The sequence below is a fragment of the Nyctibius grandis genome, chromosome 2 (assembly GCF_013368605.1).
Source record: "Nyctibius grandis isolate bNycGra1 chromosome 2, bNycGra1.pri, whole genome shotgun sequence".
Lineage (NCBI taxonomy): Eukaryota > Metazoa > Chordata > Aves > Nyctibiiformes > Nyctibiidae > Nyctibius > Nyctibius grandis.
Genome location: NC_090659.1, coordinates 13,348,863 through 13,376,217, shown reverse-complemented (window position 1 = coordinate 13,376,217; position 27,355 = coordinate 13,348,863). Strand labels below are relative to the sequence as shown.

The window sequence follows — 27,355 nt, the reverse complement described above, 5'->3', positions numbered from 1 at the left end:
TATGTAGGTTTCATAACACTCTGTTGATGCTGTGATAATATATTATTACAAAAATTCTCCTTAACAAAAATCAGAGCTTTCTGTGCTACTCAGTGGTCCTCATATTTGTGGAGCCAGTGGCACTCTGGCACTTTCCAAAATTTCTCATGTAATATTATATCCTGATTAGCCAAAACTTTAATGAAACTATTACTCAAGCGACATGAGACTGCAGACTACTTAAGATGGTTTTCAGCAGACCACAGTTTGGCAGCCGTAAGGCTTTGATAACAACTGCGTAAGTATTTGTAATAAAAGGAAGACTAGACTTTATAGGTTTGCAAAAATACAAAGAGTAGAACAACTGGATAAATAGCACTAGTGAAGAGGATGAAGGGTATGGAGCACAATGACTGCATTTTACATGTTCAGCTCTGGGCAACAGCTCTAGGCAACAATGCAGAAATAAGTCTTGGGTGAGATAACAGCATGAACTAATTCCTTTAAGTCTGAGAGGAACTTCCAGCAAAGGAGGAGCTATTTTGTAAAAAGGCCAAAGGTGATTTTGTGAGAAATACACTAATGAGACAGTGAAGACTAGTATTACTGACAGAGAGCACATGAGGGCTGATGCTCAATGCGACAATAAAGCTGATTCAGTACAGAGTCAATTGATTAGAAACTTTGAAGCGGAGAATGAGTTTGCCTTTGATGCTGATGAAACAGAAAGCCAGAAGAGAGACATAGACATTATGTCAGCAAGGAAGATAATCCTCACAGTGCAATTCTGAATGAGCTTTCGGAGAACACAGTGGAAGTCGCAGGAGTCAGAGAGAGGAGTTGGTAATAGCCGAGGTGTGAAGTGACAGGGTGCTGAGGCAGTCAACAAGGCTGAATCTTCTAACTGACGTGTAGGAAGAAACAAGATACTATAGATACAGTCTTCATGTATAGATCCAGAGAAACTGCCATGCTGCAAGCAGTAGTCAAACTAAAGGCCTAAATGGCTGGAAAGGCAGCATGGCATTCACAGTAAAAAGAGGGAGAAAGAGAGGTTTGTGAGAGAAAATCCAGGACCTGAATGCACTGTGTCAAGTGTAAGCTGTGGTAGCTGTGCTCAAGGAGGTGGCAAAAAGGTACTGATTTGGATTGGGTGTGGAAAGACAGGCCAGCAACAAAGATGAAGAACCATGAATCACCAGAACAAGATATAGGTCAAGGCCAAGTTCATGGGTAAGAGAACTAGAGACAGGGCTCACAGCTGTGAGGACTTTGGGGGACGTATTACAGATCCTGATTAAAAGCTGATTAACAAGAGAAATAGCCAAGAATTAGAGGGCACATTGGACAAAACACAGAAGCCATTATGAAGATTTGATTTTAGAAATGATGGAATGACTTACACTGTCAGATGATACTGACAGGTCAAGGGGGATTAAGGTGGAATAGAAGAGCTGAGATTTGGGCAGGAGGAAGGTGTGCTCCGTTTGGGACAGCACTTTCAGCGACTTGTAGACATCCACAAATTTGTAGATTGTTGTGATGATCAAAGAGGAAAACGAGGCTCTGCCAGAAATAAGGCTGTGGCAGTAGACATTCATTTAACCTTGAAAGAAAAAGCGTAAAGAGCTTTAAAGAGCGTTGTTGATCATTAAAGGGGCAAGTGACATGGTAAAGGATATTTCAATCTATGGATGAAAAAGGAATGCATAAACACCACTAAGAAATTAAGTGCTATTTCATCATTATAATTAATCAATGAGATCTTGTTAGGATTGGGAAATCTTGTGTGTTCTTACAAATAGAAAATCAGGATAAACTAGTTACTGGGAAGTCTTTTACCGGATTGTGAAGGCAGAGAAGTCACCCCCCTCCTCTGTCTCTCATTCATGACTTGTTTGAATATCCACATACTGATTTATCATGTCTTTGATCCACTGTATCCAGCAACCTGCTATAAGCTTTTGTTTGTAAGACATGAATTGTTGTTGCTCCACCCTCGCGTGCTGTGACTCAGGAGTAATTTTAGGTTGGCTCAGCTTCCTCCATTTCGTGGCCTATTAGATGTACACAGTTGCAGATTTGTTTTTCTAACCTCAGAAAATATAGGACATGACTTTCGAAGGAATAATTTTTCACACTAGCTGGATATTTAATTTCAGGGGCCAATCGTGAAGGCAAGAAACTTAACAAAGATCAACCTCTCCTTTTCTAGCTGGTTTACTGAGATGAAATCTGTGAATTAGATCAGTGGTATCATTGTTAGCTTTCAAAATTTTCCTTAAGAGTGTCTCTTCAAGTTTGGTGCTGAGTTTACTGAGTGTTCAGAACAGGCCTACATTTTCTTCTGTCGCTGATTAAGGAACAAAACTGAATTCCATGGGAGAATATCTCAGTTGAATAAAGGCACACAATTCAGTGAGTGCAAGAAGAAGAAGGTATAAGAGATAAAGACTGGTGGTGTGCCATGGTATAGACAGCAACACTCTACAGAACGAGTAGTAGAGAAATGGGGTGGTTTCATACAGCAGAACAGGATGGGCATGGAGTAAAGGGACAGGAGGAAAATGGTCATAAGGGGAAAAAGAGAAAAACTGAAAAAGGCAGGAGAAGAAAGACTTAGGCTGTCTTTACCCACGTATTCATGTAGTTGGCTTCCACAGTCTCTACTACTGCTTTCTCCTCCTCCTGCCATCTTGACACAACCCCTGCTCTATCACAATGAGTGTCTGGGCAATCATGCAGTGAACTGGACAGGAATCGGACTGATATTGGTTACTTTTCAGCATACAACCCAACAAAAATTAAAATAACAGGAGAAAAATGGATAGAAGCAGGGAATACTTCAGCTGGCACTGCTGCCAAAAGGAGGATCACGGGATCATAGCCTGGAGGGAAGATGTAGCAAAGGGAATGGATAAATGAACAGAAAGACTTAGAGCAACAGATACGACTGCTGATGTTACATCGAGTTTGACGCAATTCCAGTCTGCTGGAAGGTCAGTCACATTCCCACCCCAAAAACCCCTTACACCAACTCTAGCAATATTGTAGCTGAAGATATTTTAATGAGCTGATCAAGAAAAGTTTTGGGGTTTTTTTTATTTTTTTTTTCTTTTGGATCACCTCAGTGACTCAGTTCACCTTTCAGCAGCCTTAAGATCATCAGTTCCAACAAAAAGGAAATTGCAGGGAGAGGGAAAGTGGAACTACTTCTTTTCTATTAGGTCTTATACCAGACACTAAGAGGACTAAAACTAGTCATTAAGGTTTTAAATAATACATTATAGTAAAGGTTGCACACTGAGTGAAGTCGAAAGAGGACTGGAAGAATAAGAAGAGATAACAGGTCACAAAACAGGAGTAAAGATGGGGGTACAGCAAAGTATTCCTTTCTATATTTGTTCAGTCCTCCAGGGGTGAAAGATAAAATAGACTAGGAAAGGTTAGAGAACATAGAAACAAGAGATCTGTAAAAAAAAGACAGAAACAAGTAAAAGAAACTAGGGAAAAACACAGCAGAATACAAACAAAAAACCCTAGAAGAGTTGGAGACAATATATGTGTTTATTAGCTGCAGACAGAGAACTGCCTGAAGAACATGAAGATCTGCCAGAGTGCCTGGAAAAGCCGCAGTCACCTGACTTACAGAGGGGAACGAAAATCCCCAAGCCCAGGGAAGAGCAGAGTGAAGACAGCAGAGAGGGAAGAGAAAGAAGTCAGACTGATTTTGAAATGTTACTTTTTGGGTGTTTTCAAGGGGGCAGATCTACCTCACACAGACTATGAGTTTCAAATTCAAATTCTGCATAAACTTTTCTCCTTTCCTGAGTCTCTTTTAATGTACACACGGAAATCTACACAGATGCTTTCATTTGAGCAGTGCCAATGCTATTCATCTCCGCTGGGGATTTGCTGCTGTATTTTCGACAATGCCCAAGCAACCTCACCTCTCCCTGGACTCCTGTTTAACCCTGTGTTTTTCAGTAAAAATGTCTTTAGCTTTAGAACTTCTAAACCTTCACACAGGAAACTGAAATGAAATATGTCTGTAAAACACTGACACAAGCTTTCATTTCTAGTTTTTAGCTATTTGGAATGAAGAGCCTAATGAAGCTCAAGCCATGATTTCATGACACAGGGGCCAGAGTACTCATTTTCATCTGTGCATTACCCCTTCAGCTGCCTTCCCACCAGTGCTTATAGGGCTGCACTGTGAAGCAAAGTAGTGAATCAATCTGAGACAGAATTAATTTTCTTTCTTTTAAATCAGTCCCTTGTGTCATCTCATGAACACTGATACACAGTGAGAAAATAGTCTGGGAACATAACCAAGCAGCTGGGGGAAGGTGAAGCAGTGGGAATTATTAAAGTATGATCACTGCCAAAGCCTCCCTACAAAGAAAATACAATCTCAATAGGGAGGGAAAAAAATAAGATTAAACAGATTTGTTTGCTACTAAAATAATTTTCCAGTGTAAGTAAACTGTTAGCTAGAATAATGTGCACTGACAAACCAAGGGTCTTGGGAGGAAATATGTATGTGTACATACATATAAACCACATCAGGGGCAGTAGTTAAGATCGCATAGATAATCTTCATCTTGGCATTTACTAGGTTTTTTCATAACTTTGCACCTGAAACATTAGGTTTTTTTCACTATTTTTAATGCAACAACCTCTATATTTTAGAGCAATATTTTACAAGAAAAGCAGCTCAGTTACTGGGAGCCATACTGTCTCCCACGTCATATATTAACAAGATTCATGACTTTTTTTGCCATTGGATTTCACAGCTGCTGCTGCACTGTGGCGATGGGCTGTTGAGACTCAATAGCCTTTGGACCTACATCAGATTCTGAAGGGGAAAATATTCCAATATTTATAGATTTACCATCTACCATCATCTGTCCAGTTCCTCCCTTCTTTTTTTAAATCCTCTACCCCAGGCTCATGTCCTTTTTTCTCTCTTAATACTGCTTTGGCAATGAAGTCTGGCTGCTGCTTCTTTGCCCCTCTTTATGTATATCAAAAAAGCAGACGACAAGGGGACAGGGAAATGCAAACCCTCTCCCAGGTCCAGTCTCAGCCTGTGGGAGAAACAATTTGAGGAAGATTTGAGGAAGCTCTGGAATGAAATATGCTCTGGGATGAAATTGCTCCAACAGAAGCAAAACTCAAGTCAAATCGCTACTTAAGAGAAATGGACTAGCACAGCCTGGGATTTCTTTTTTCTTTCTTTTTGAGAAAATTGAAGAAAATGTCCCAAGAAAATACAGTGAAAGAAACAATAAAAACTGTGCAGAGACGTCTTTTGACGGCGGAGATTCTGGAAGATTACTTAGCTCTTTCATAAATAATCCTACTCTGACACGTAGCAATGCGCTGTACGTAATTTCCGTCCGTTGTGGAAATTCTCAAGACAACACGATCCACCACTTGTGGAAGCGCAAGCACAGGCCTGGCTCGGTTTTACTTCCCTTTCAGACCACATTTACAGCCCGTTCTTGGTATTTTCCATCACGTCAAATATGTATACCCGGGACTTTACGGCTGTTCCTGTCTTAGGCACATTCTCCTTCTCCTTCTCCTCTCTCCCCTTTCACACACACTAACTTTTAATCCTGTTCAACAGTAACTTTTCCCTTTCCTTCCCCCATAGGTACGTGGAGTGAAAAATAACAGCAGCCCCTGAGGAGCAATTTTCATTTCCTGGAGAGCTCAGGTCAGGGCAAGCCCATCCTGCGCCGCGAAGGGACACGGTTAACGCCCAGCCCACATTCGCCAGCCCCGCGCACACACGGGCAGCGATCGTGCCTTCGTTCCCCCCGCCATCAGCAAACCCTCCCCGCTCCCGCACACCGACGGACGGTGCGCTCCGGACAAACCCTCACCCACACGAATCCCGACCGCTCTGCATTACAGACCACCCGCTAATCACACGTAAACGCGCGGGGCCGCCGCTGCAGAACGCGGCCCCGAACACACACACCCCGCCGCCGCCCGCCTCCTTCCCGCCCGCCGGCTCCCCCGGGGCGGGGCGGCCACGCCCCTCCGCGCCTTGGGGGCGGGGCTGCCGCGGCGCCGGGCGGAATTTCCCCTCACCCCCGGGAAGCACTGCGGCCACCGCGCTCTGGGAGAGCCCAACAGCTGCTGGGGAGCAGGGGAGCTCCCGGCTCCTGTGGCCGCACGGAGGGGCGGGGAAGCGGCAGCCGCTGGCTCGTCCCGCCTCACCGCCCTTCATTGCTCGGCTCTGGGGCGACGCCAGCCGCCGAGGTGCAGCGCAGCTCCAGGATCCCCCGTCTCCCCCCCCCCCCCTGCCGTCTCGTGGTCTCGGCCGGAAGCGGCGGGCGGCACCTGGCGCCGAGCTGCGGCGGCGGAGGCGCTGGCGGCCAAACAATAGTGGAGCGCGGCGCTGGGGCGGGCGGAGGTACGGAACGGCGCGGCACGGCGGTGAGCGGGGACGGGGCTGTCGCGGTTCTGGCGGTGGCGGAGCGTCTGCGCCGCCGGTGCGCGGAGAAGCGGGGAATGAGGAGCCTGAGGATGGAGCTGAGGGGGAGCAGGACGGGACGGGACGGGGCAGCGTGCGGGGGCGGGAAGGGGTGCGCGGGCGGGGAGGCGGCGGGAGGGCTCGGTCCCTGCCGCTACCGGCCCCGCCGTGCGGCCTGGCCGCTGCCCGCGCCGCGGCCGCCGTGCTCTGAGGCAGAAACTTTCCCGGGACGATCCCTCCCTGGTTCCCCCTAGTCCCGGCGTGTCGGGGCGGGCCGGGGCCGGGGGTTTCGGCGGGGGGCCGGAGCCGTGGCGGGGGACGGCGTGCGGTGCTGCCTGCCGCCTCCCCAGGCGCGGGGCGGCCGGTGCTTCTTCTCGGTGGGCGTTGAAATAACGGTCCCGTCCCTTGTCGCCCCCCACCCCAGGGCACTATGAACGAAGAGCAGTTTGTGAGCATCGACCTGGACGATGACAACGTCTGCAGCGTCTGCAAGCTGGGGACCGACAAGGAAACGCTCTCGTTTTGCCACGTTTGTTTTGAGCTGAACATCGAAGGTAACGTTCTAATACGCCTTATCCCGTGCAAACTTCAGTCGCAGGTTGCTTGGCTTGGAGCTGAAAGCAAATTGAGCTGATCTGAAAGCTTTCATAAAGGCTTGGGTTTGAAAACGTGTATGTTTAGAAAGTTTTCTTGCCGGCCAAACTGGTTTGTTAGGTTCCTAAATACCTCATTTCCAGTAAAAGGGGGTGCCCTAGCTGTCCTAGCACCTTTTGAGAGCTTCTGAAATGCCCTGGTGTTAATTTCACCTTCTGGTATTAGACCTATGGTGTAAATTCAGATCGGAAGGAGTTTATGTTTTGCCTTTATTCAGGGTTTTTGTTCAATAGTTAGGGAGGTCTCTGTATAAAACTCACTTAAATTGCAAGTTTTAAAGCCATAATAGTTTTTTTTGGAAGCAGATCGATGTTTCACTTTCCCTATAAATAATCAGAGGATTATTTATTTTTGCTTTCATAAGGTGATAAAATGTAGTATGATAAAACTGAGTTCCTTGTCAAAGCTTCTTAAAGTCTGTGAATTATAAAGTGGGAATTTTGTCCATCTTTTAAAAGACTAATCTTGTCAGCATTGTCTCTTACCTCCAAAATGGTATTTTTAGAATTTCAAACCTTGTTTTCCTAAAGAATTTACTTATCTTGTTGCTCTTCTTCATATATGAATCAAGTGTTGGGCATGAATGAGAAGTAAATTAGTTATTTCCCTTTTTAAAGTCAAATAGAGATTTTTTGAAAGTATAAATATTGTTGCTTGATTTTTAGGGCAACAAAGTAATTTGTTCCAGTTATATAAAGTGGTATTTGCCAATTGTACGTGCATGTGACTGCCTAGAGTGATCTATATTGATATGAGCAATTGAATACGATGATCTTAACACTGTTATGTGAATAGTGCCATTTCTCGATGACAGTAACATTTGTTGCATGTCTGATATATATGAGAGTACATTAAAGGTCTTAAGATCAAGTCTTTCTGAGGGGAAAGTGCTGTGAGACATGAGCACTGTACCCAGTCATCTCATTGCTTATTCTGAACCTTAGAAGCATAAAACTGACTGGAATGTGGGGGGCTGTAAGGATATGTATTCCATACACCATTTCTGTTGCGAATCTGACTTTTAATGCATGTATAGACAATAAAATTTTTTTCTTACGCATTTTTCAGATTTCTGTAAGGTTAACAGATTGGAATCACTTCTAAATACTCAGTTCTGTGTTTTGATTTTTAAAAAAAAAAAAAAGTGATGCCTTTAAGGTCTTTGTTGCTACTAGAGGCAATCTATTTTAATCTGAACAATACTTTCATACTTAGGTAGTAATTTGCATTCTTTATGCTTTTGTTTAGGAGAAACATGCTTGTATATTTGCACTTCTTGATAAAACTCAGAGCAACTATCTGACCTAAGACAACCTGTCAGTGTGCTTGAGTTTTCTTACTGCTTTAAAATGATAGGCTTGTGGTTCTCAATATGAAGTGGAGTTAAGAAATATCTCTCTCTATGCTTTAAAATGAGAAAAAAAACATACTGCTGTAATGACAATTAAGTACTTCAGTTGCATTCAGAATCTAGTTTTGCTTTGGAATTGTTGAAACAAATAAAACGGGGTGCATTAAAAAATTGCTGGATGGTTTCTGTGTTCTCTTGTTTGAGATGAGCTGTGGATTTGTCAAAATTACTTGTTAGGATATTAGAACTCTTAAGTAGATGATAACAGTAAAGACTTAATCTGTGCAGCAGACTACTTTGCATAATCTTCTAAATTTTTGGTTAATTTTAAAAGAAGACTGCTTGAACAGAATACTGATGAAAGCTTACCTGAAATGACATGAACCATTATATTCTTAATCTTTTATTTTGCATAGTAAAAGAAAAGTATTAATATCTTTGATCGTTCTAGCATCAAAATACCTCAATTTCTGATATTCTGTATTCTGTGTACCACTTTGAAAAGGTGTACTGTTACTGCTTTTATAGGGAGAAGAGGCTTAAGGGTGGTGGAGATTGTGTAAGTGACTTTATAAAGAATTATTATAAGACTTTTTAGCTGAACCACTGCATGAGCCAGCCCGTTACCATATCCATGGTCACACTCTTCCTACTTTTGACATTGCTGCATTCCTGTATTTTCCTGTGACAATGACTATGATTTTTATAAATCCAAAATAACAGTCTTTTTGCAGCTCTGGGTAGGGAATGAAATGGATAATTCACTAACTCGGAATGTTATACTGGATGTTTTCATACTAACCTCCTGCTTATATTTTAATGAAGTTCAGATACATTATAACATAGCTGCTTGTTGAACAGAATCAACTACAAGTTGTATCAACTCTGTAGATGTGTTATCCCACACTTAAAAATAAGTGTCATTCTCACTCGTAGTTTGCCTTTTTAATTAACATATTTAAAAATCCAAGCAATTAAAACATGTACATATGTTTTTAAGTAATTCAGGAAGTGAAATAGTGTGTTCTAAAAAGAGATTAATGCAACAGCTAGGACGGTGCTTACGGCTTGCTCATTTTTAGTGTTGATGTGCATGCATAACTTCTCCCTAAGTGAAGCAGGAAATAGCTGCAGTTCAAGAGCAGGCAGGCTATCAGTCACAGCTCAGCATCTTCCAGCATGCTTAAGTACTCCCACTGTTTGCAGCACCCTGTTAACTTCCACGTAGGAGATTTTGGAAGTAGGTTTCCCAATTTCCTTTTTTTAAAAGGGTGTCACGTTCTAGTGCTTCAACAAAACTCTCGAGAACAGTTCTCTTTCCCTTCCTGCCAGCATCTGATTGCTTAAAGGTGTCTATGGTAAATCCAGGCACTTGAAACTGATCTAGCCCAAGGCTTAACCACCTGAACACCCTCTGAAACAGACTTTTTCAAAGGTATATGAACAAAACACTACAGAAATATCATTTACTTAGCTGCACTTAATTACATTATAGTTTAGTATTGGCGTCTTCTGACATCTGCGAGTACAGCAGCAGTACAAGTTTGCTTGCGTGTAGATGGTGATGTTGTTGATCATCTTGGTTAAGTAAGATGAGTAATTAGAAATGAGCAAATCGGAGGCCATCCCCATCTGTAACGACTGTAACAGACTTCTTCCTGTATCTGTGTTGTGATGTGTCTCAGCCTTTACCTTCCTGATGTTGGGGTGGTTTTTTGTAACCTTTATTATGTTTGGACAATAGCTCGATAATGATACATGATTGGAAAAAAACACAAAAAAATATAAAATTATTCTTGTAGTCCTTTGTAGAGAAGACCACTATACAGAAAGCTTAGTCTGTGGTCTGCCTTAATTAAATAACTGCAGAGTTTCTGAATGAGGAAGTTAGTGTGTCATAAAGCCTTTATGTTTTTTATCATAAGTCATGTCTCCATAATTATTTTAATGCTAAATTTTAGTCTTCTAATGAAATAAAATGATAGCTTAGCCTAAAATGCGATTGTGCTTCTTCCTAAGTTTGGTTAATTCACAGAAACCACTGGTTGAAGTATAGATTGGAGTTCAGCTGTGGTGTCTGTCACAGAATTTATTCAGGAGTGGTGCATATGGATTATAGGGTCTGTTTCTCTGAAGGTGACTGAAGGAATATTGGCGAAGTAAGGAGAAAAGGGAAAATGGACATACAGAAACAGAAAGTCAAGATGCAGGTTTAAACTTCCTCCTATTGTGTCATCAGCTTTTCTTCAGGGACGGGGGAAGAGTGAGGAGAGTTTAGTAGGGCTAACCTTCAGTCTGAGTGGGGGGGATGGTGTCTTGAGAGGGCAGTATTTTTGTCCCTGTTGCACTTGCTCTTTCAGCTGGCTTACTTTGAGGATTCGTGCTTAGGGAAGCTGAGTGGACTAAGGTGCACATAAATACTATATTCCAAAACTGGCTTTTGTGTCTGAAGGATCATTATCAGGTGATTTAGCACATCAGAATGCTAATGTGATTCTTAAACTTTAAAATATGCAAAATACTGTTAGTGTAGTATTTCATGTGTGAGAAATGAAGCTGATGCTGTACAGTGGTTTTAAACTTCAGATGGGGTCTAGAATATCCTGGTGGTGTGCGTCCGTTGGAGTTCGATGTTGGCTTTTGTTTGCCCTGTGCAGACAAAGTGAACATCAGAGATTGTTGTGTACTGTTTTGTTTTTCCGAGTAGGTGTCACAGTAATCTGTATATTGGAACAGGAAATGTTTTAAATTCATGTGTAACTAGATTGCATAAGCTAGGAAATCATGTGTTGTCTGTTAGCTTGAGACAAAATTCTTCCCCTTGTTAACTGAACTCTGGTAGCAAATATATAGTACTTAAAACAAATCTGAAGAATGAGGGGAAAGTATATGAACACACAAAAATATAGGTGTGTGTATGTATAAAAGCTGCCTGTATGCATATATATCAACAAAACAAAACCCTCTGCCGGAATATGACGTACCTACGAGCTGCTTTGAAACTCCCAGTTGTAGTGTTTTCGCATAAGAACGTGGTGCTGTACAGAGATACTGTGCTATATTTCTCCTATGAGGAGGATGTAGCTGTCTAGCCTGTGTTTCACAGAGCACACAGAGGTGGCTGGAGGGCTAAGCAGTTGTGCTGCTTAGAGTTGTTTAGGTGTCTTTACGTGGGAATGCATTGTGCATGCAGATATGTCCTTTGTTAATGCATGCTTTGTGATCCTCTGGACAGTGCCTGTGGAGATCCCAGCTTCAGGAGCTTAATACCTGAATGTATTTGTTCAAATGTCGGACTTGTCTCTGAAGGTTTCAGAGTTAAAAGTCGGTAATAATTCCGGTTTGGTTTTACATTATTTGTCATGGTTAATGTATCTATCTTAACCTGGTTTTACGCGTGTATGTCTTAATGCAGAATTATTTAAAAATCCGTGTTTCCTGAAATTCAAGGGTTTGTAACAGAGACAAAACCTAATAGAAGGGCAAAATCTGATTGTTTGAGCTGATTTTTATTTACTCTTTTGTTTATCTGGCACTGCTAACTACGATAGCATCTTGGAGAATGCTAGCTGACAAGCAAACTGGCTTGCTTCCATTTCTGTTTAAAGTTGAACAACAGCTGAATAGCAAATGACAGCCTGTATCCCAGGTCTTGTAATATAACAGAAGAGATAGTGTAAGAACTGGGCATCTATTCCCCTGATTTATGTTAATATAGTTACATTTCCATAGTCCTTTAAAGCGCTGATAGACACATAGCATTTGAGGCAATTTCACCATCAGGCTGGTGCATCCCAGTCTCCACGTTGAGACAAAGATGCTATAAACAAATCTGTATTATTGCATATCTTTTTTTCCTGTTAAGGTCTATAAAATCTTGTGTAATATCCTCATTCTGTGTTCTTTATGTTCATCTTAACAACTACCTTTTTTTTTGTTTTTTAAAAGCTACAAGCAGTCAAATTTCACTTTTTCCCTTCTTACACCCTGCGGAAGAATATCTCACTGAAATAAAATGGGTTGTAACATATAGTTGAAAGGATTGGCAACTGCTGTTTTCATTTCATTCTGTTCCAAAATATTACACATCCTTATTTTTTTCAATGTTAATGAAATAATAGGCAATAAAATATATTATTCTGGCAACAAAAGCTAAAAAATTTCATCGCTGCCCTTTGGCCTAGACAGGTGAGAACTTGTTTCAAGGTAACATTTTCAGTCCAGGGGTGTGACTCATTTCTGCGAACTTGAATGGACTTGTGGAACTAGCTGCAGTTTCCAGTAAACCTCTTAACTACAAATTCAAGTCCAAACATAGTTGGAGATGCTATTCTTGATCTTCTGAGTGCCATATAAGTACTGTTCAGTAATAGTAGAGCTGTGTGGATAGTTCTAAAAGTACATTCTTGAATTTTCTATGTGTAAATTTGGGAGGTCTGTACATGCAAACAAGTAAATTGAGCAGTTAATGTTACTTACCTGACATCATCCAGAATACAGAAATACTCTCATAGCTTCCACTCTCTTCAAGGTCAGTTTAATCGATTTTTTTCTTACAAGGCAGGAGGCATCTTTAACATAGTAATTCCTGTAGTAAAGTTTTCATCAGAGTGTATTGGCTTGTCTAATATAGGAGTAAACTCCTTAGTATAGAGAACATGAGTTTTGAAAATATGTTTAAGGGGTCAATTGGATCTCTGTTTTGTCTTGTATAGTATGTCTTTGCTATCTGCTAAAATACAAATGAGCTAATAGAAATGCAGCGGGAGGTGATTTGTGTGCACCCTTGATATATGGAATGCACTGGCTTTATCATATGAAAGTGAGGAGAGAACTTTAATTTTTGAACAAGATAATATCTAGTCCTTACCATGTGTCTGTTTTTGGAAGTTAATGAATGGCATTCGCATTTGCCTTCTAGCCAGTCTAACAAATCATGAGGTTTAACACTCAAATGAAATTGCATGCATACACTTACAAATAGCAGTTGGCTTTAAGTCTTGTCAGGCAGATGTATTGGAGATATGTCTCTAATGATCCCATTTTTCAGTGTTGGCAGAATTGTACAACTGAAGAATATCAGTTTTCCCCACTCCTTGTCGTTTAGAGGTGTATGTGAGTTGCTGTCTTAGGTCAACATGGGCTAGTTTTGTTTAATGTATTTTGAATGGGTCTTGGGATCTGCTTTTCTGTTACAAGAACCCCTCTCTTTCAGCACTCTTAATAAGCAGACTCATACACAGCAGTGGCTTGAAATAGACAAACATGAACATTTAATGTCTTGTGAAGCATTTCCCTGTCTGCTGCAAGTCTTAGCCCTGTATGCCAGGTAAACCAAACCTGAGCTCATCTGATCTTAGTGTTCCTAGTGGACACTAGCAGTTGTTCAGGAGCTGTGTCACGCGCTGGTTAACCATCCCTGTTTACAGAGTGATACTGCATGCCTGTGAGATGGACAGCTGAGAGGAGCAGTAGCTGGAACATTTCAGAACATCTAGTGAAAGCTGGGGCTCCTAAAGTGGGCAGCCACGGTCTGGTGCCCTTCACGAGGGCTCTTGCTTGCTTAGAGGTTTAAAGGAAAAAGCATAGGTGCTTACCACAAGTATTTCTAGAGGTGACTATTTAGGATGAGGTAAATTATGCCCGAGAAGAGTTTCTTCTCTGGCTATCTCCACAACTAGCTAAAACTAGAGGTGGACCTTTTCCAAGTGTTCTGGCTTAAACAGAATTTCAGTACTATACAAATTTGTTTTATGAAGTGCATTCACTCTCCTTTGACTGTCCTTAATAACCACATGTACTTTACACATTTGTGGAAGCTACTTGTGTGGTAGATGCCAGCATTATACTGAGAAGACAGTTTTTCTTTTCCTTTCTCTATGGTCAGATATAAATCTTACCCATAAGTATTTGTAAATTCTCTAAAGGGACTTTAATATGGCTTTAATTAATGAATGTTGTAGTGCAAACTTGTAATTGACTATTCATGTGTATAGAAGTATTCTTGTTAATTTTAGTTCACTCCATCTTAAATTCTGGGGTTTTTTTTCCTCTTCAGCTGCTCAAGCTAAGGTTATTCACCATTACAAAAAACATTTGTTTCCAGCATTGCATTATAAATTGCTAGGAAGGGGATGCAGGCTTTCTTCAACGTTATTTTCAACTGATGGAGCTGAAGGACCAAATAAGAAAGTTTTTACAAAAAGAATAACAAATGAAAAAAAAAAAGACTGTGGAAGATAAACAAGCAGGCTAATGATCACTCTTTTTTTTTTTTTTTTTAATGAAAACATTTGTTTGTGAAGGGACGTGAAGTAGTCTTGTGAAGGAGGGGAAAACGGGGGCGCGCTCGCAGGTGTTGGGCAACGGTCCAGAGTAACGACACAATCTCAGTGTGAGTATGGAAGTTCTCCGTTTATTCGCAGAGCACGCAGCGGGTATATAGGCTGTAAGCTGAGTACATGCTAATCACGCGTCCCGATCGCACTTGTGATTGGTCTGTAGATTTACATACTCAGAGCCGTGACCGCCCCCCCGCTGAAGCAGGCACCGCGGAGCCCCCCGCCCTGCACCGCTCAAGGGGAGTCCAAGGTCGCTAGCTCTGGGCTTAACCCATGCTCAAAGCCTGGGTTGCTCAGACTGCTCAGTGGCACAAGATCGTGCCCCTTCTCACTTAACCAAGCCTCTACAGTCTTGGTATTCAAGAGCATTCCTTTTGAATTGAACTTGTTCATTATTATTATAATCTCCAAATAAGACAACTATTCTAGCTAGCTTTATATATGTATGTCAGCAAACATTTCAGCTTAGTTCTGTATCTTTATCGTGAAGAAGAGTTGTACACAGTTCTTGAAGAATCAGTTGCGAAGGCAGAAATAAAGTCTTTGTAGACTTCTTCCCTTCAGAAAGAACCCTCTAACTTTGGTATGATGGAAACTGATTTACTTTCAAGTACAAATGCATTAAAATGGGGTAGAATTTATTGAAATGTGATTACACACCTGGTTATGTGGTAAATATTCTCCCTGCTCTCTGCTGCTTTGCAGTTATGAATAACTAAAAGTTACAAAAATGTATGACTTCATAAATTGCCTGATTGCTAGTCATTCATTTACAAAATTATTTTGCAGGAGTGGATTAGGACTCATTATGTTGAGAACTGTGCCAGTATAGAGGAAGAGTTTCTGCCTTGCATAGCTTACAAATTGAAATACTCAAAATTCTTTTTTTGCCTAAATACTAGGCTCTTAAATAAGCAGCCATGTTCTTACAAGTGCTCAACATACAAAGATATTGCTGAGTAACATGATACCATTCATATTTCACCTAGGACACATGCGTTACCAGAATCAGAAGCAAGTAATGGATGGTAAACACTTGTATTCTTTTATGATTTGTATTGAGGTTTGGCATCATCCTATGTATCTTGTTGACTTGAGGAATGATCTCTGGCCTGAGCTTGTTTCCTGATAGCATCTGCTGTCTTAAGTTAGATATCATCTTCTAGATGTTATTGAATTTTGGTGGATTTTTTTTCTCTGCAAGTAGAACTTCCCTGCTCTGGATGGTTGTGGGCTTTTTGCTTCTTTTTGGGGTTCTTTTTCGTTCTCTGAACAAATAAGTGTGAAGGGTAGGACATACTTGGACACAGTCTGCAATACTGTTCTTTGAAAGTAACACAAGTGACGAATGTAGACATACCTACAAATGTGGGAAAAAGTGTTGATGGTTGTATGATTGGTGACTTGAAGGACCAGCCAAAAAATAAAAAGGTTGAGATGGATATTAGCAAACAGGAACGCTGAGACAGAACTGAAACCCTTTGAAAATCCCCAGAACTGACAATAGCCGTTTATTAAAATTACGGTATTACTTGTAACATACGGAAGTCCTCCTTGCTTTATTCATCTCTTTGTGTATAAAGTTGAATAAAGTAGTGTGTCTTCTAAAACTGAATCATCTTTATATATCATTTGTTTGATCCATGCCAGTTTACCAGCTGATAGATTTTTCTGCAATTGTGATGAAGGAAAAAATATGAAGTAATCTGAGCGGAGTATTAAGTCTTACCAAAATGAAGTAGACATCTTTTCTGTCTCAAAGCTGATGGTATTGCCCACAACAGAAGGACTTGTGTCAAAGAAACATACTCGTACTTGCTGTAATACTGGTGCATCACTAATAGTTGCACAGCAGCTGCTGTGAATGCTCAGCTCTTGGGATGCAAGTCCAGAAGGTTTGTGGCTGATGTTATTCACATCCTCTGTACAGGAATTGTCACCTTAGTACGAAAGAAAGATTGAGGGGTTTTGGGGGGGATTTTTTCTTGTTTTTTGCATGTGTTTGTTACAGTAGAAATCTGAACTAGTTACGTGAAAGCTGAAGCAAGTCTGTTAGCAATTCTGTACAAAACCACTTTGGTTTTGTACATTTTCTGTTCTTTACTCTATTGAAGAGTATTTAGATAGACCCTTTTGGGGTTTTCTCAGTGTAGTAAGAGATGGGGAGGATGTAAATTCTGGTTTGGGGGGGCCTTATTCTTCTATACTGGAAGTGTTTTGTAATAACTTGCTCTGTGTTCAGAAATAGTGACATTATGGCTAATATGTGGCATATCAATAGCAAAACTTAGACTTTTGAAGTAACATTTTTTTCTTCTGTAATAGCTGCTAACTTCAGGCATACCCGATAGTAATGAGTTCTGATAAAATAGGTTTCTCTGAGCAGCGTGCCTCTGGAGTGGGGAAGTTAACAATGTTCAGAATTCTTAAAAGATAAATTTGGCAGAAGGAAAGACTTGAGTAACCTTGAGCTTATAGCTTAGACATAAAAATCAGATGGGGCTTCATAAAGTTGTGCTGCACTTGGTTTTCTTTGTGTAACTGAAATTGTGTGTTGTTTATTTTGTGTGGTCTCACACCCTTGTCCTATTGGACAAGTAACGTGTTATTCTCATGCAAATAATGAAGCAGGAAGCCTCAAAGGATTTTTTTTTTTTTAAGTGAGACTGCAGTGTTCTGTCATTTGTTGTGCAGGTGTTTCTGTTGTGATTGCCCCAGAAGTGGTAGTGTGTACGTGTGAGGAAATGTAGTCTGACCTGCTTCTCCAGATGTACCAGGCAGAGGACCTAACTGCAAGAGGCCATGCCTCTAGAACCAGCTCTGGGAATATTTCATTAAAATTGCAAGATTCCTTTTTTCTGTTTTTAACAGAAACAGTGCAGTAGTTCTTTCCCTGGTTTTGGGGAAGGAGGAGATGCAGGGGAGAATAAGGAGAAGTAAAAACTTGGTAGGTATGTTTGATTTTTGTGTTGGGAGAAAGGTGGTATCATGAGAGCAAAACAGACATTAGTACCTGTTAGTAGCCATGAACTAGGAACAGTCTCTGCAAAACTGCGTTTGTCCTAGACTTACTAACTGTGCTTTCGGCAGTTCTCTCTTCTTTACCAAATCTTCAGGTATTTGCTTTAGACAGAATTACTTTGTCCTGTGATCAGAAGACATTGGCTTCATCCATTCATCTTATGGTCAAATTGTTAGGTGGGTTCCTGAGTGTTATTGTGTAGAAAATTGTGTAAAACTTGTTTTCAGCCAATGTGATGACGTTTTCTGTGAGTAAAAGAAAGCACTGTAAGTATCAGCAGTGTAGCATGTTGAAGAATCCGTTGGGTAAAGCAAATAATATTGAACAAATCAGTCTTATTTTCGTAAGGTTTGCAAGCGTGGTGAATATATACCTTACAACTTCAGTCGGCAGTGTTTGCTCTTCCTTGATGGCTTAAAGATTTAAGGTATCCATCGTGCTACTTGAGTTAAGCAGACTTGGCATATTTAAATTGTACTGATAAGTCATGAAAACAAATGACTTGTCTTTCCTTGTTTTCACCAGAAGTGTTTATTTTTTAAAGTCTCTGTAGAGATAGAGAGGGAAAATAGCCTTGCAAGTAGGCAGTAGATTGTGTACAGCTTAAGAAAAGTTAATGAATGTCTGTTTGCCGAAAGAGTTTGAAAGACATTTTGAGGTGTAGAGTGAGAATCTTGACTCTATATCCATGAAGGCAACATCTGTCTTTGTATTTTGCTCAGGAACTTCCCTCTTAAAAGGTGCCTCTGTTTAGGATGTGGGTTTTGTTTATTCTAATACTTAACTCATGGACTGGAGTGTCTGTTTTCATGGCCTTACCTTTCTCCCCTGCTGCTAAGAACAATATAAATTCCACTGCTGTCTTCTTTCATTTTCCACTCTTTTTGTCATTTTGCCCCGTAAATTTCATGTATGCTCTCACAAACTCACCCAGGACAGTAATGCTTTTGAGTTTCAATGCTGCCCAAAGAGTGGAAAATAAAAAATTTATAATGGCTACTCTCAATGTTCAAACCCCCCAACTTGAAACACCAGTTACCAGCAAGTGAGATAATCAAGATGAAGTGCTTGAATTTGTTTTCACTAGTTTCATGTTAAGAATGTTACCTTTGTAGCTTAGTTTTGAGAGTAGTTTGGGATTTTGCAGAATTTAATCACTTAAAAAGACAGTTTATCGTTTGGGGTGGGGGACTTAGTTTACCAGGAGAATTTAAGAGGACAAGTCAGATAGAACTGAGAATTGTTGTAACGTGTAGCTTTCTGCTAATTGCTTCTTAAAGTCTCTTATTATCAAATTGTTACTGGTTACATTTCATGGTTTTTCTTTTAATTTAAGCACTTTTATATACTTCATTCTGTGCTAAAAAGTAAAATGACTGCAGCTTGGTTCATGTCACCTAGTTTCAAAGATCAAATTACATTATCATATGTTGATTTAAATATTCTGACTTTAGTAAGCATTGAGCACTTCCAGCCAGTGGTTCACAGGTATATTATTTATTTGCAATGAAAAACAATCCTGTCAAACAAGTTCCTTATTATATTGGGAACCTCCCAAGTAGTTTGCTGGGTGTTGAGAAGAACGTCAAACTGTTCGATATTCTGGACTTGGATACTGAATCTAGTGTGTAGGTGAATCTGAAGAAAAATAAATATCCACTGAAGCTGCAGAAAGTAAGTTTGTACTGGAGTACTATTAACTTTCTGAAACAGTCATTTCTCGTACCATCTGTGTTCACTCACCAACTGTAGATCTTCACAGATTGTGTTCCTTTTTAACATGTCAATCACTACCAATTACTTTGAGGTTTGACTAAGTTACCTGCTGTAGCTATTTGAATAGTCTTTGAAGGAGGACAAGCAAAGAGGAGAATAAGCATCCATCTTACTTGAAGTTAATTTCAGGACTGTTTAATGTTGGCAAGTGTCAACAGTATTAGAACTTGCTTCTCTAGCTAGGCTACAGGCTTGTACCAATGCAAAATAATAAACTGCATACCAGTGCAAAATAAATAAGACTGAAGTCTGAATTATGTTTGACCACTTGGATGACACAAACCCACACACTGCAGTATTTGTTGAGCAGATGGCTCATATTGTTATCCATAGAAAATGGGAGCATGAATGACTAATCTTAAAGTGTTCTTCAGTATTGTTGTATAGAACTTCCTGATATATAGTTGGGATTATTTTACTTCTACTGTTTATACACTTGTGTATAGGTGTGGTACAATATGTACAGAGTTAGCCGTTTGCTTCATCTGTGTTATCATCCAAGAGGCACGTGCAGGTAACCTCTAAGTCCTGCACTAGAGATTACTGTGTGCAAAACACTTTATATGCTAAGGACTCAAGATTGAGTGCAATTTCAAAAATTTTAGAGTATCATATATCCTTGTTTACTTCAGTGGTTAGACTGTTAATAGGAAAGCATCAGTTAAGTTTTTTTCTTGGTGCTTGTGAAGTAAAGATTTTGAGAAGTTAGTTAAGTATACAGTAAGTGAACATTTTTCTATTTGTGTCTTTACAGGAGTACCAAAGTCAGATCTTCTACATACAAGATCTTTAAGGGGGCACAGAGACTGCTTTGAAAAATTCCACTTAATAGCAAATCAGGACTGTCCACGATCAAAGCTCTCTAAAAGTCCATATGCAGAAGTAAAAAATATCTTGAGCAAAAAAATTAACTGGATCATACAGTACGCACAAAACAAGGATTTAGACTCTGATCCTGAAAGCTCAAAAACATCCCAACACCAGCTTTTTAACTTCAGGCATCAGACTGATAGAAAACTACTCCCACAGTTTGATTCTCCAGTACCTAGATACTCTGCAAAATGGATAGATGGGAATTCTGGAGGCATCTCGAGCTGCTCACAAACTCTTTTGGAACAAAGAGAATCCACCGATTTCAGACTTGGTGTGCTAGAAGAAACAGGTGCTACCTTCTGTTGCAGCAGTGTTTTGTGGTCTAATCACAACCAAGTCCAGAAAGCTGAAAAAGCTGAAGGTGATTCACTTACCAGCGTTCATAGACGGCATCCTCAATACAGCAGGGAAGAATGTAAGTATATATCTATTTACACGCAACCTAGCAAGCAAGGGCATTCTTTGAAATATCTCTTGACCACTTAATGTTCCCACAGGGCATTAATTCACATCCTGAAATCCAGCTTTTAACAGTTCGGAGTTACTGTAAGATCTGTGAAGAAAAGGGCTACATAGCTAAGCAAATAGTGTGGAGGGTTTGGTTGGTGTGGGGGTTTTGTTTGGTTGGGTGTTTTTAATTTTCCTGTTAGCTATACCCCAATGTGATACAGCACATGCCTAATTTACCCCAAAAAGTTACTGTTACGGTTGATTGCACTCACTTCAATGTGTCAGTCCTGGCAGTTGCAAGCCCTGCCTGTGGAGATTACTCAGCTCCTGAAAATAACTGTCTCACTGAACTTGTGCAGTGCCTTGAGTTACATTTTACACAGAGCTGCCCTAAGCAATAGGGGAAATTAGAGGTAAGGTAGCAGAGCAAACTTGTAGAACAACATAGAAAGTTTAACATTCTTAATAGTAGCAGACTTTCCTTGTGCATTTTACTAGATGATTTTTTTTTTTCCTTCTGTTTATAGAGCATAAGAAAATGGGAAGGCCCTTATGCCACCATGTCCTCTTAAACACTGTAGCAGTAGACCTGAGCAATCTTTTGACTGTGGTGATATTGAAAGCAGTGGAAAATAAGTTTTCCTGTTATTTAAGAAGGTCACTAGAAGAAGTCTTTGGAAGAATCTAGGATATTGTCATCTCTGTGGGATCAGCCTTTGTGAAATGTGTTAGGACTAAGTTCCTAGAGATCTCTGGGGTTGGAACTGTGCCTATTTCTAAACCGGAATACATCCACTGTGACTTTTGTAGATGAGGAAAGTAATTGGAGAGGGTTTCTGAATTTCAAAAGACCCGAGAAAGAAGACAAAAAAGCTAGTAAAATATCCAGTGGAAAACGGGGTGATGGAAAACAAAGTAATAATGGAACTCAGAATGTTGGAAGACAGAGTGAGAAAGAGGTACTGTAAAAAACTGGAATCGGTTTCATTTTTTTACCAAACTAACAAAGTTGTCCTCGCAAGCTTCAGTCATTTCTCATTCTTTATAAAAGGATTTTATTTAACTGCTGTATGATGCTTCATATTGCATTTGTAGTGACTTAGTAGTCTTTAAGCAATAAATCAAAACAGATACGTTGTGCTCTTTGACCACCTGTTCTCTGGAATCATAAATTGGGATTACATAAATCAGGACAGCAGTTAACAGAGGAATTATGAAAGCTTGACCTGGTTTATGGGGTTATCTAATTGAAGTTAGTGACTTGGAATTTATCTCTCTGATCTCAGGACAGGGTATCATAAAGCTGTTTTGAGCACAATAACAGATTTTTTTTTTTCCTCCTGTTATGGCTGCATAATGCACTTTTGTGGCATTTTTGCCTGGTATTATAAGTATTTGTTTAATCTTTTTGCAGTATTTAGCTTTAAAAGACATTCATTTGGAGACTCTATGATTATATAAAGTTTGTATTCTAGAGAAAAACTTAGACTTTCTCTGCCAGAATTGGGTACCTTCTTATTGCAGTACCTCCACTGTAATGACATAGCAGTCTACTAAAAAAAAAACTATTGTTAATGTAACTGTAAACAGCTTGGTCGCTATTTCTTTATAATTTACCTCAGCTATGGATAGTGTTTTATCATTTAAATTTGGTGTTCTGTTCCTTCTCCCTTTCCCTTCTGTATCATAATCATGTGACATGAAACAGTTGTCCTGATACACACGAAATGTGTGAACCTGCGTATCTACTACGGTTGACGAAATGTTGATGAAAATAATGAAGAAATGGGAAGTAACATCCTACCACTGGGTATAAAAGGGGAAAAAAAAAATCTTGAAATTTTTATAAAGCTGTCAATTACTATATTAAATCCAATCACAGTTTTCATGGAGCTTAAAGGGTGGTAAGATGTCAGAAAGGAATCTTCAGTTATATTGATAGTCGAAGGTATGAAGGAGCACCACTGTACCTGGCTGTTGGAGGAGAGAGGTGAATCTCTTCTACTCTTACATGACCTTATGTCTTGAGTAAGAAGTAGGCTATCTTAGCTATTGCCAACTTCTTTGGTTTGGCAATACCGACAGAAAGTTAATATCCCACAACTGCAAGATTTGAGAAAGATTATTCTAAGCCTTCTCTTTCAACCTAATAGTCCTGTGGGTAGGTAAAAACCCTCCTTTTCAGAACATACACTTTAAATTTACCACATAGAAACCTCTTGCACTGAGAAATCTCTGAACAAAAGCTGCGTGATTGCAGCATAGGTTGTTCTCAAGTATGCAGTGAGAGCTTTGCTAAGCTGCAGCAATGTTTAAAAACAATATTTAAAAATTAAGAGATCTTAAAGCTTGTCTCAGTGTCCTGTATCCTCCTGTGCTGATCAGGATTGTCACTTTTCACTGTGCTGCCAAGGGCATCTCAGCAGCAGGTATGGCACCAACCTGTGCCCACCGCTTCTGGGTTGAGGTGTTTCTAGGAAGCAGGCCAGTGCTTCCCTACTTGCTGCTGTTGATCAAGGGCAGCGTAGAATACTTTCACAATTCCCTCCTCTGAGGTTTAGTGTACATTTTCTATGAGGATGATAAATGTATACATAACCTGAGATACAGAAGGGCTGTTGAATGATGCAGAGGATCTTTTAGTTCTCACTGGGAACAGAGCACGAGAAAGGGAGAGGTCAGCCTATTTTTATATGCTGGTCTTTGTATCAAACTAAACTACTTTTTTTCCTCATTTGTCACTGAGGTACTCAGTGGAAACTTATGTGTTGTTATTATATACATAAAGCACAAAACTTGATAGCCAAAACAGGCAGCTGCGTGCTCAAAATTCTGTCAGGAAGCTGTTTCCTGTAGGCTTGCAAACGTAGCAGGACTTACCTCAGAATTGTCCACTTGCCCACAATTAAAAGGACGTACTTGCAGGGGTTACACTATGGAAACCATGTTTTGCAATCAGAGGAAGGTCAAGTGTTCAAAGGTGTCAAGCGATTTACAAGCAATTCTGATTCTGGATGCTACTCTTTTGAGGACTTGAGTTTCCAGCTTTTTTGACCTTGAAGAGGGGGATTTCTTATGGAGTAAAACCTTGTCTATGTCAACATAAACGAAAGAATTTTCAAACTTTCCACAAATGACTGATAAATAATGTTGCCTATGACTTACTGCCACACATCTGTTGATTATTAGCATGCAAACAATGACAATTTGAGAAAATAGAAGTCTGGTTAGGGATGCTTATATGACTTCAGTAGTAGAAATAACATATTTTATTTTTACAGTGACTGTGATGACTCCTGGAGAGTTAAAGCAACTTAATGAAAAACTGCTCAAGGAAATCCAGGGTGAGAATTTTTCAATACTATTTTGTAGGGGTTTGTGTTGCTTTGTAGTAAAGAAAAGTCTTGTTTAAAGAAAGAAACTGTGATGGCTTTCCTATCTCAAGTTTTGAACTGAAATCTCTATATATCATGTTTCTATGTAAAACAATAAACTTCTAGGTGCTTTTATTATGTAACCTCCTTGTGTGTTGCAAACTGGCTCTTGAAGAATACAATATTTTCTTTTTAAGTTTTTTGACTGGAATCATGGAATCATTTAGGTTGGAAAGACCTTTAAGATCGAGTCCAACTGTAAGCCTAACACTGCCAAGTCCACCACTAAACCATGTCCCTAAGCACCACATCTTTTAAATACCTCCAGGGATGGTGACTCTACCACTTCCCTGGGCAAGCCTGTTCCAATGCTTGACAGCCCTTCTGGTGAAGAAACTTTTCCTAATACCCAATTTAAACCTGCCCTGGCGCAACTTGAGGCCATTTCCTCTCGTCCTATTGCTTGTTACTTGGGAGAAGAGACCGACATCCACCTCGCTACAACCTGCTTTCAGGTAGTTGTAGAGAGCGATAAGGTCTCCCCTGAGCCTCCTCTTCTCCAGTTCCCTCAGCCGCTCCTTATAAGACTTGTTCTCCAGACCTTTCACCAGCTTCGTTGCCCTTCTTTGGACTCTCTCCAGCACCTCAATGTCTTTCTTGTAGTGAGGGGCCCAAAACTGAACACAATATTCGAGGTGCGGCCTCACCAGTGCCAAGTACGGGGGAATGGTCACTTCCTTAGTCCTGCTGGCCACACTATTTCTGATACAATCAGAATCAACATCGTTTTGAATTATAAACTGATCCACCTTGGCTCAGGTCACCTAAAACTATAAACTGGTGATCCTGTTCAGTTTACAGTACATACACCAAGCTGTGCTGGAAACAGAAAAAGTGGTGTTCTTGTGCATGAGCTGACTTCAATGTCTGTGCCTCTTTCATAGTGATGTTCAGCACTGCTTCTTAACTCTATGAAAGTACAGGGACCAAGCACATTAATCTAATAATGTTCTTGCAGATGTGTTTGAAGAGCTGGCACAGCAAGTCCAAGAAAAGGACTCTTTGGCCTCAGAGCTCAACGTCCGTCATATTGCTATTGAGCAGCTGCTGAAGAACTGCTCCAAACTGCCATGTCTACAGATGGGACGAGCAGGGATGAAATCAAATGTCCCCATATAAAGGGGATAAAACTTCTGTCCCCCTATACAGCTAACTTTCCCTAACAGCTTTGATAACCATAAAGGACAGCTGCACGGATATTTAGAAGCTTTTGAGGAAACTTGAGCAGCTTTCTCTTTGCATTCATAATCCATGAGACTTCTTATTCCCCTTTGGTTTTAACAAAAAAGGCAAATATTTTAGGTATTAAAATCTACTGTAATAAGGTTTATTCGCACTTAGGGATTTGTTTTTGCCCATAACTACGCATGAGCCTTGAAATGAATTCTGTGTGTTGTTGATAATAAAATTCTTTCTAACAAAGAATGACGTGAAGCCTGTAAACCTGCCTCCTTCCTACAAGGGAAAAATAAAAATTTGAGTTTTGATCAGGTCTGATCATGTTACATGCAAGAGAGCTTTAAGGGGAGAACAGTATTAATGAAACTCATGTTTTCTTATTTATTATGAGCAATATTTTATTACTGAAATTTTATACTAAATAAATATCACTATTTTAGGTACTTTTCCAGATCTCTTTATAAAATGTCTGAATTACTCTGTAATGTTTATGCCTTGTGTATGATTGTTTATCCTTTTTCAGGTCTGTATCTTTCATGATACAATTTAAAAAAAAAAAATCTTGTTTCCCAAAGAGATGAATTTCAAATGTTAAAGAAAAAATTGTAGTGGTGCATCAATTATTTTTATCAGCTTTATAACTGAAGAATTTGGTTCATGAGAGATTTAAAAAAAAAAAAAAAGCACAGCACTTCCTTTAAATTAAAAAAAAAAAATCCATACTTTGGTTTCAATGCATAGAAGTTGAAGTTGTTTTATATGTGTGAAATTTTCATTGCTGAAAAATTACTTTGAAGAAACTAAATAAACTTGTAATACTACATTACCTTGTCATGGTTTTTTTTATAAAGTTGGATGAGACGGTGATCAAGTGTTTTAATTTTGAAATGCAAATAGTAATGATAGACTGTAAAACAGAACAGCCTCTGCTTTTTAAAAACTTCTATCAGTCTACCATGCCAAGAAATCTTAGTTAATCTTTGCCTAAAAGGCTGTTTGTAGAGCTGCGTTTGTGTAACTGAAGGTTGCTGAGTTGCTCTGAAAAAGTCAGGGATGGGGAGAGAAACTCTTCCCCTCCCTTAAAGTTGAAGTCTTTGTGCTTTCTGATTTTATCACTTTAAGTGAAAACAGGGAGTAATTTTTATAGCTGAGCTGAAGGAATGACTGGCATGAAGAAAGGTTTAGATTTGATTTTAAAATCAAACTGAGAAATTCATTGCCTTCCCTATAGTGATATCTGGTTAATTTTATTATTTTTCCATAATGTGTTTCTGCAAGGGCTCTGAAAGGAGTTTGGAACAGCTTGAGAGTATGCATGAGTGAGGACTTGAACTTGTCTGTGCATGGGTATTTTGTGGTTCAGGAGGGGAAAAAATGGGCAGCGTCATTGCTTGCATACACAAGTGGACCTGTAAGTAAATATGCACTAGCTAATCCCTAATTATAGTTGTCAGAAGAGGGGTTAATATCCATGTGCAAGTCTGTAAACCTTATTAATACAGTATGAAGATAACTGCAAGTGTAAGGGTGAGAGGAGAAATACCATTGTTACTCATATCTATGATAATGACCATGGTACAGCCTGAGTGAGGCTGGATCGAGAATTCCCCAGGTGTCTGATCAGACTGATGAGGATCTTCATTTCACCTCACTAGATAGTGGGGAGAATTAACACTTTCGCTGTTTGCTCTTGTGGGAATTAAAAGCATAGCATGTACACTTTAAGTTCTTCCTACTACAGAATCACAGAATTAATCGGGTTGGAAGAGACCTCAGGGATCATCGAGTCCAACCATTGCCCTGACA

General features: G+C 39.9%; 1 protein-coding gene across 3 annotated transcripts; it reads left to right on the top strand.

Annotated features, from left to right (window-relative positions):
• Positions 1–6,171: 6,171 nt before the first annotated feature.
• On the top strand, positions 6,172–26,370 carry C2H21orf91 (chromosome 2 C21orf91 homolog). 3 transcript variants are annotated; one of them, XR_011050302.1, is made up of 6 exons: positions 6,172–6,432; positions 6,894–7,023; positions 20,368–20,901; positions 21,747–21,895; positions 24,218–24,280; positions 25,329–25,354. XR_011050302.1 is itself a non-coding variant. In XM_068425150.1 (5 exons), exons 2-5 carry the CDS (start codon positions 6,900–6,902, stop codon positions 25,487–25,489), a joined length of 882 nt encoding a protein of 293 aa, XP_068281251.1. In that variant the 5' UTR covers positions 6,172–6,409; positions 6,894–6,899; the 3' UTR covers positions 25,490–26,370. The 3 variants fall into 3 exon arrangements, 2 of the variants coding, with proteins under 2 accessions (XP_068281251.1, XP_068281250.1); XM_068425150.1 differs by lacking the exon at positions 21,747–21,895 and having other exon boundaries at positions 6,172–6,409; positions 25,329–26,370; XM_068425149.1 differs by lacking the exon at positions 21,747–21,895 and having other exon boundaries at positions 25,329–26,370.
• Positions 26,371–27,355: the final 985 nt, after the last annotated feature.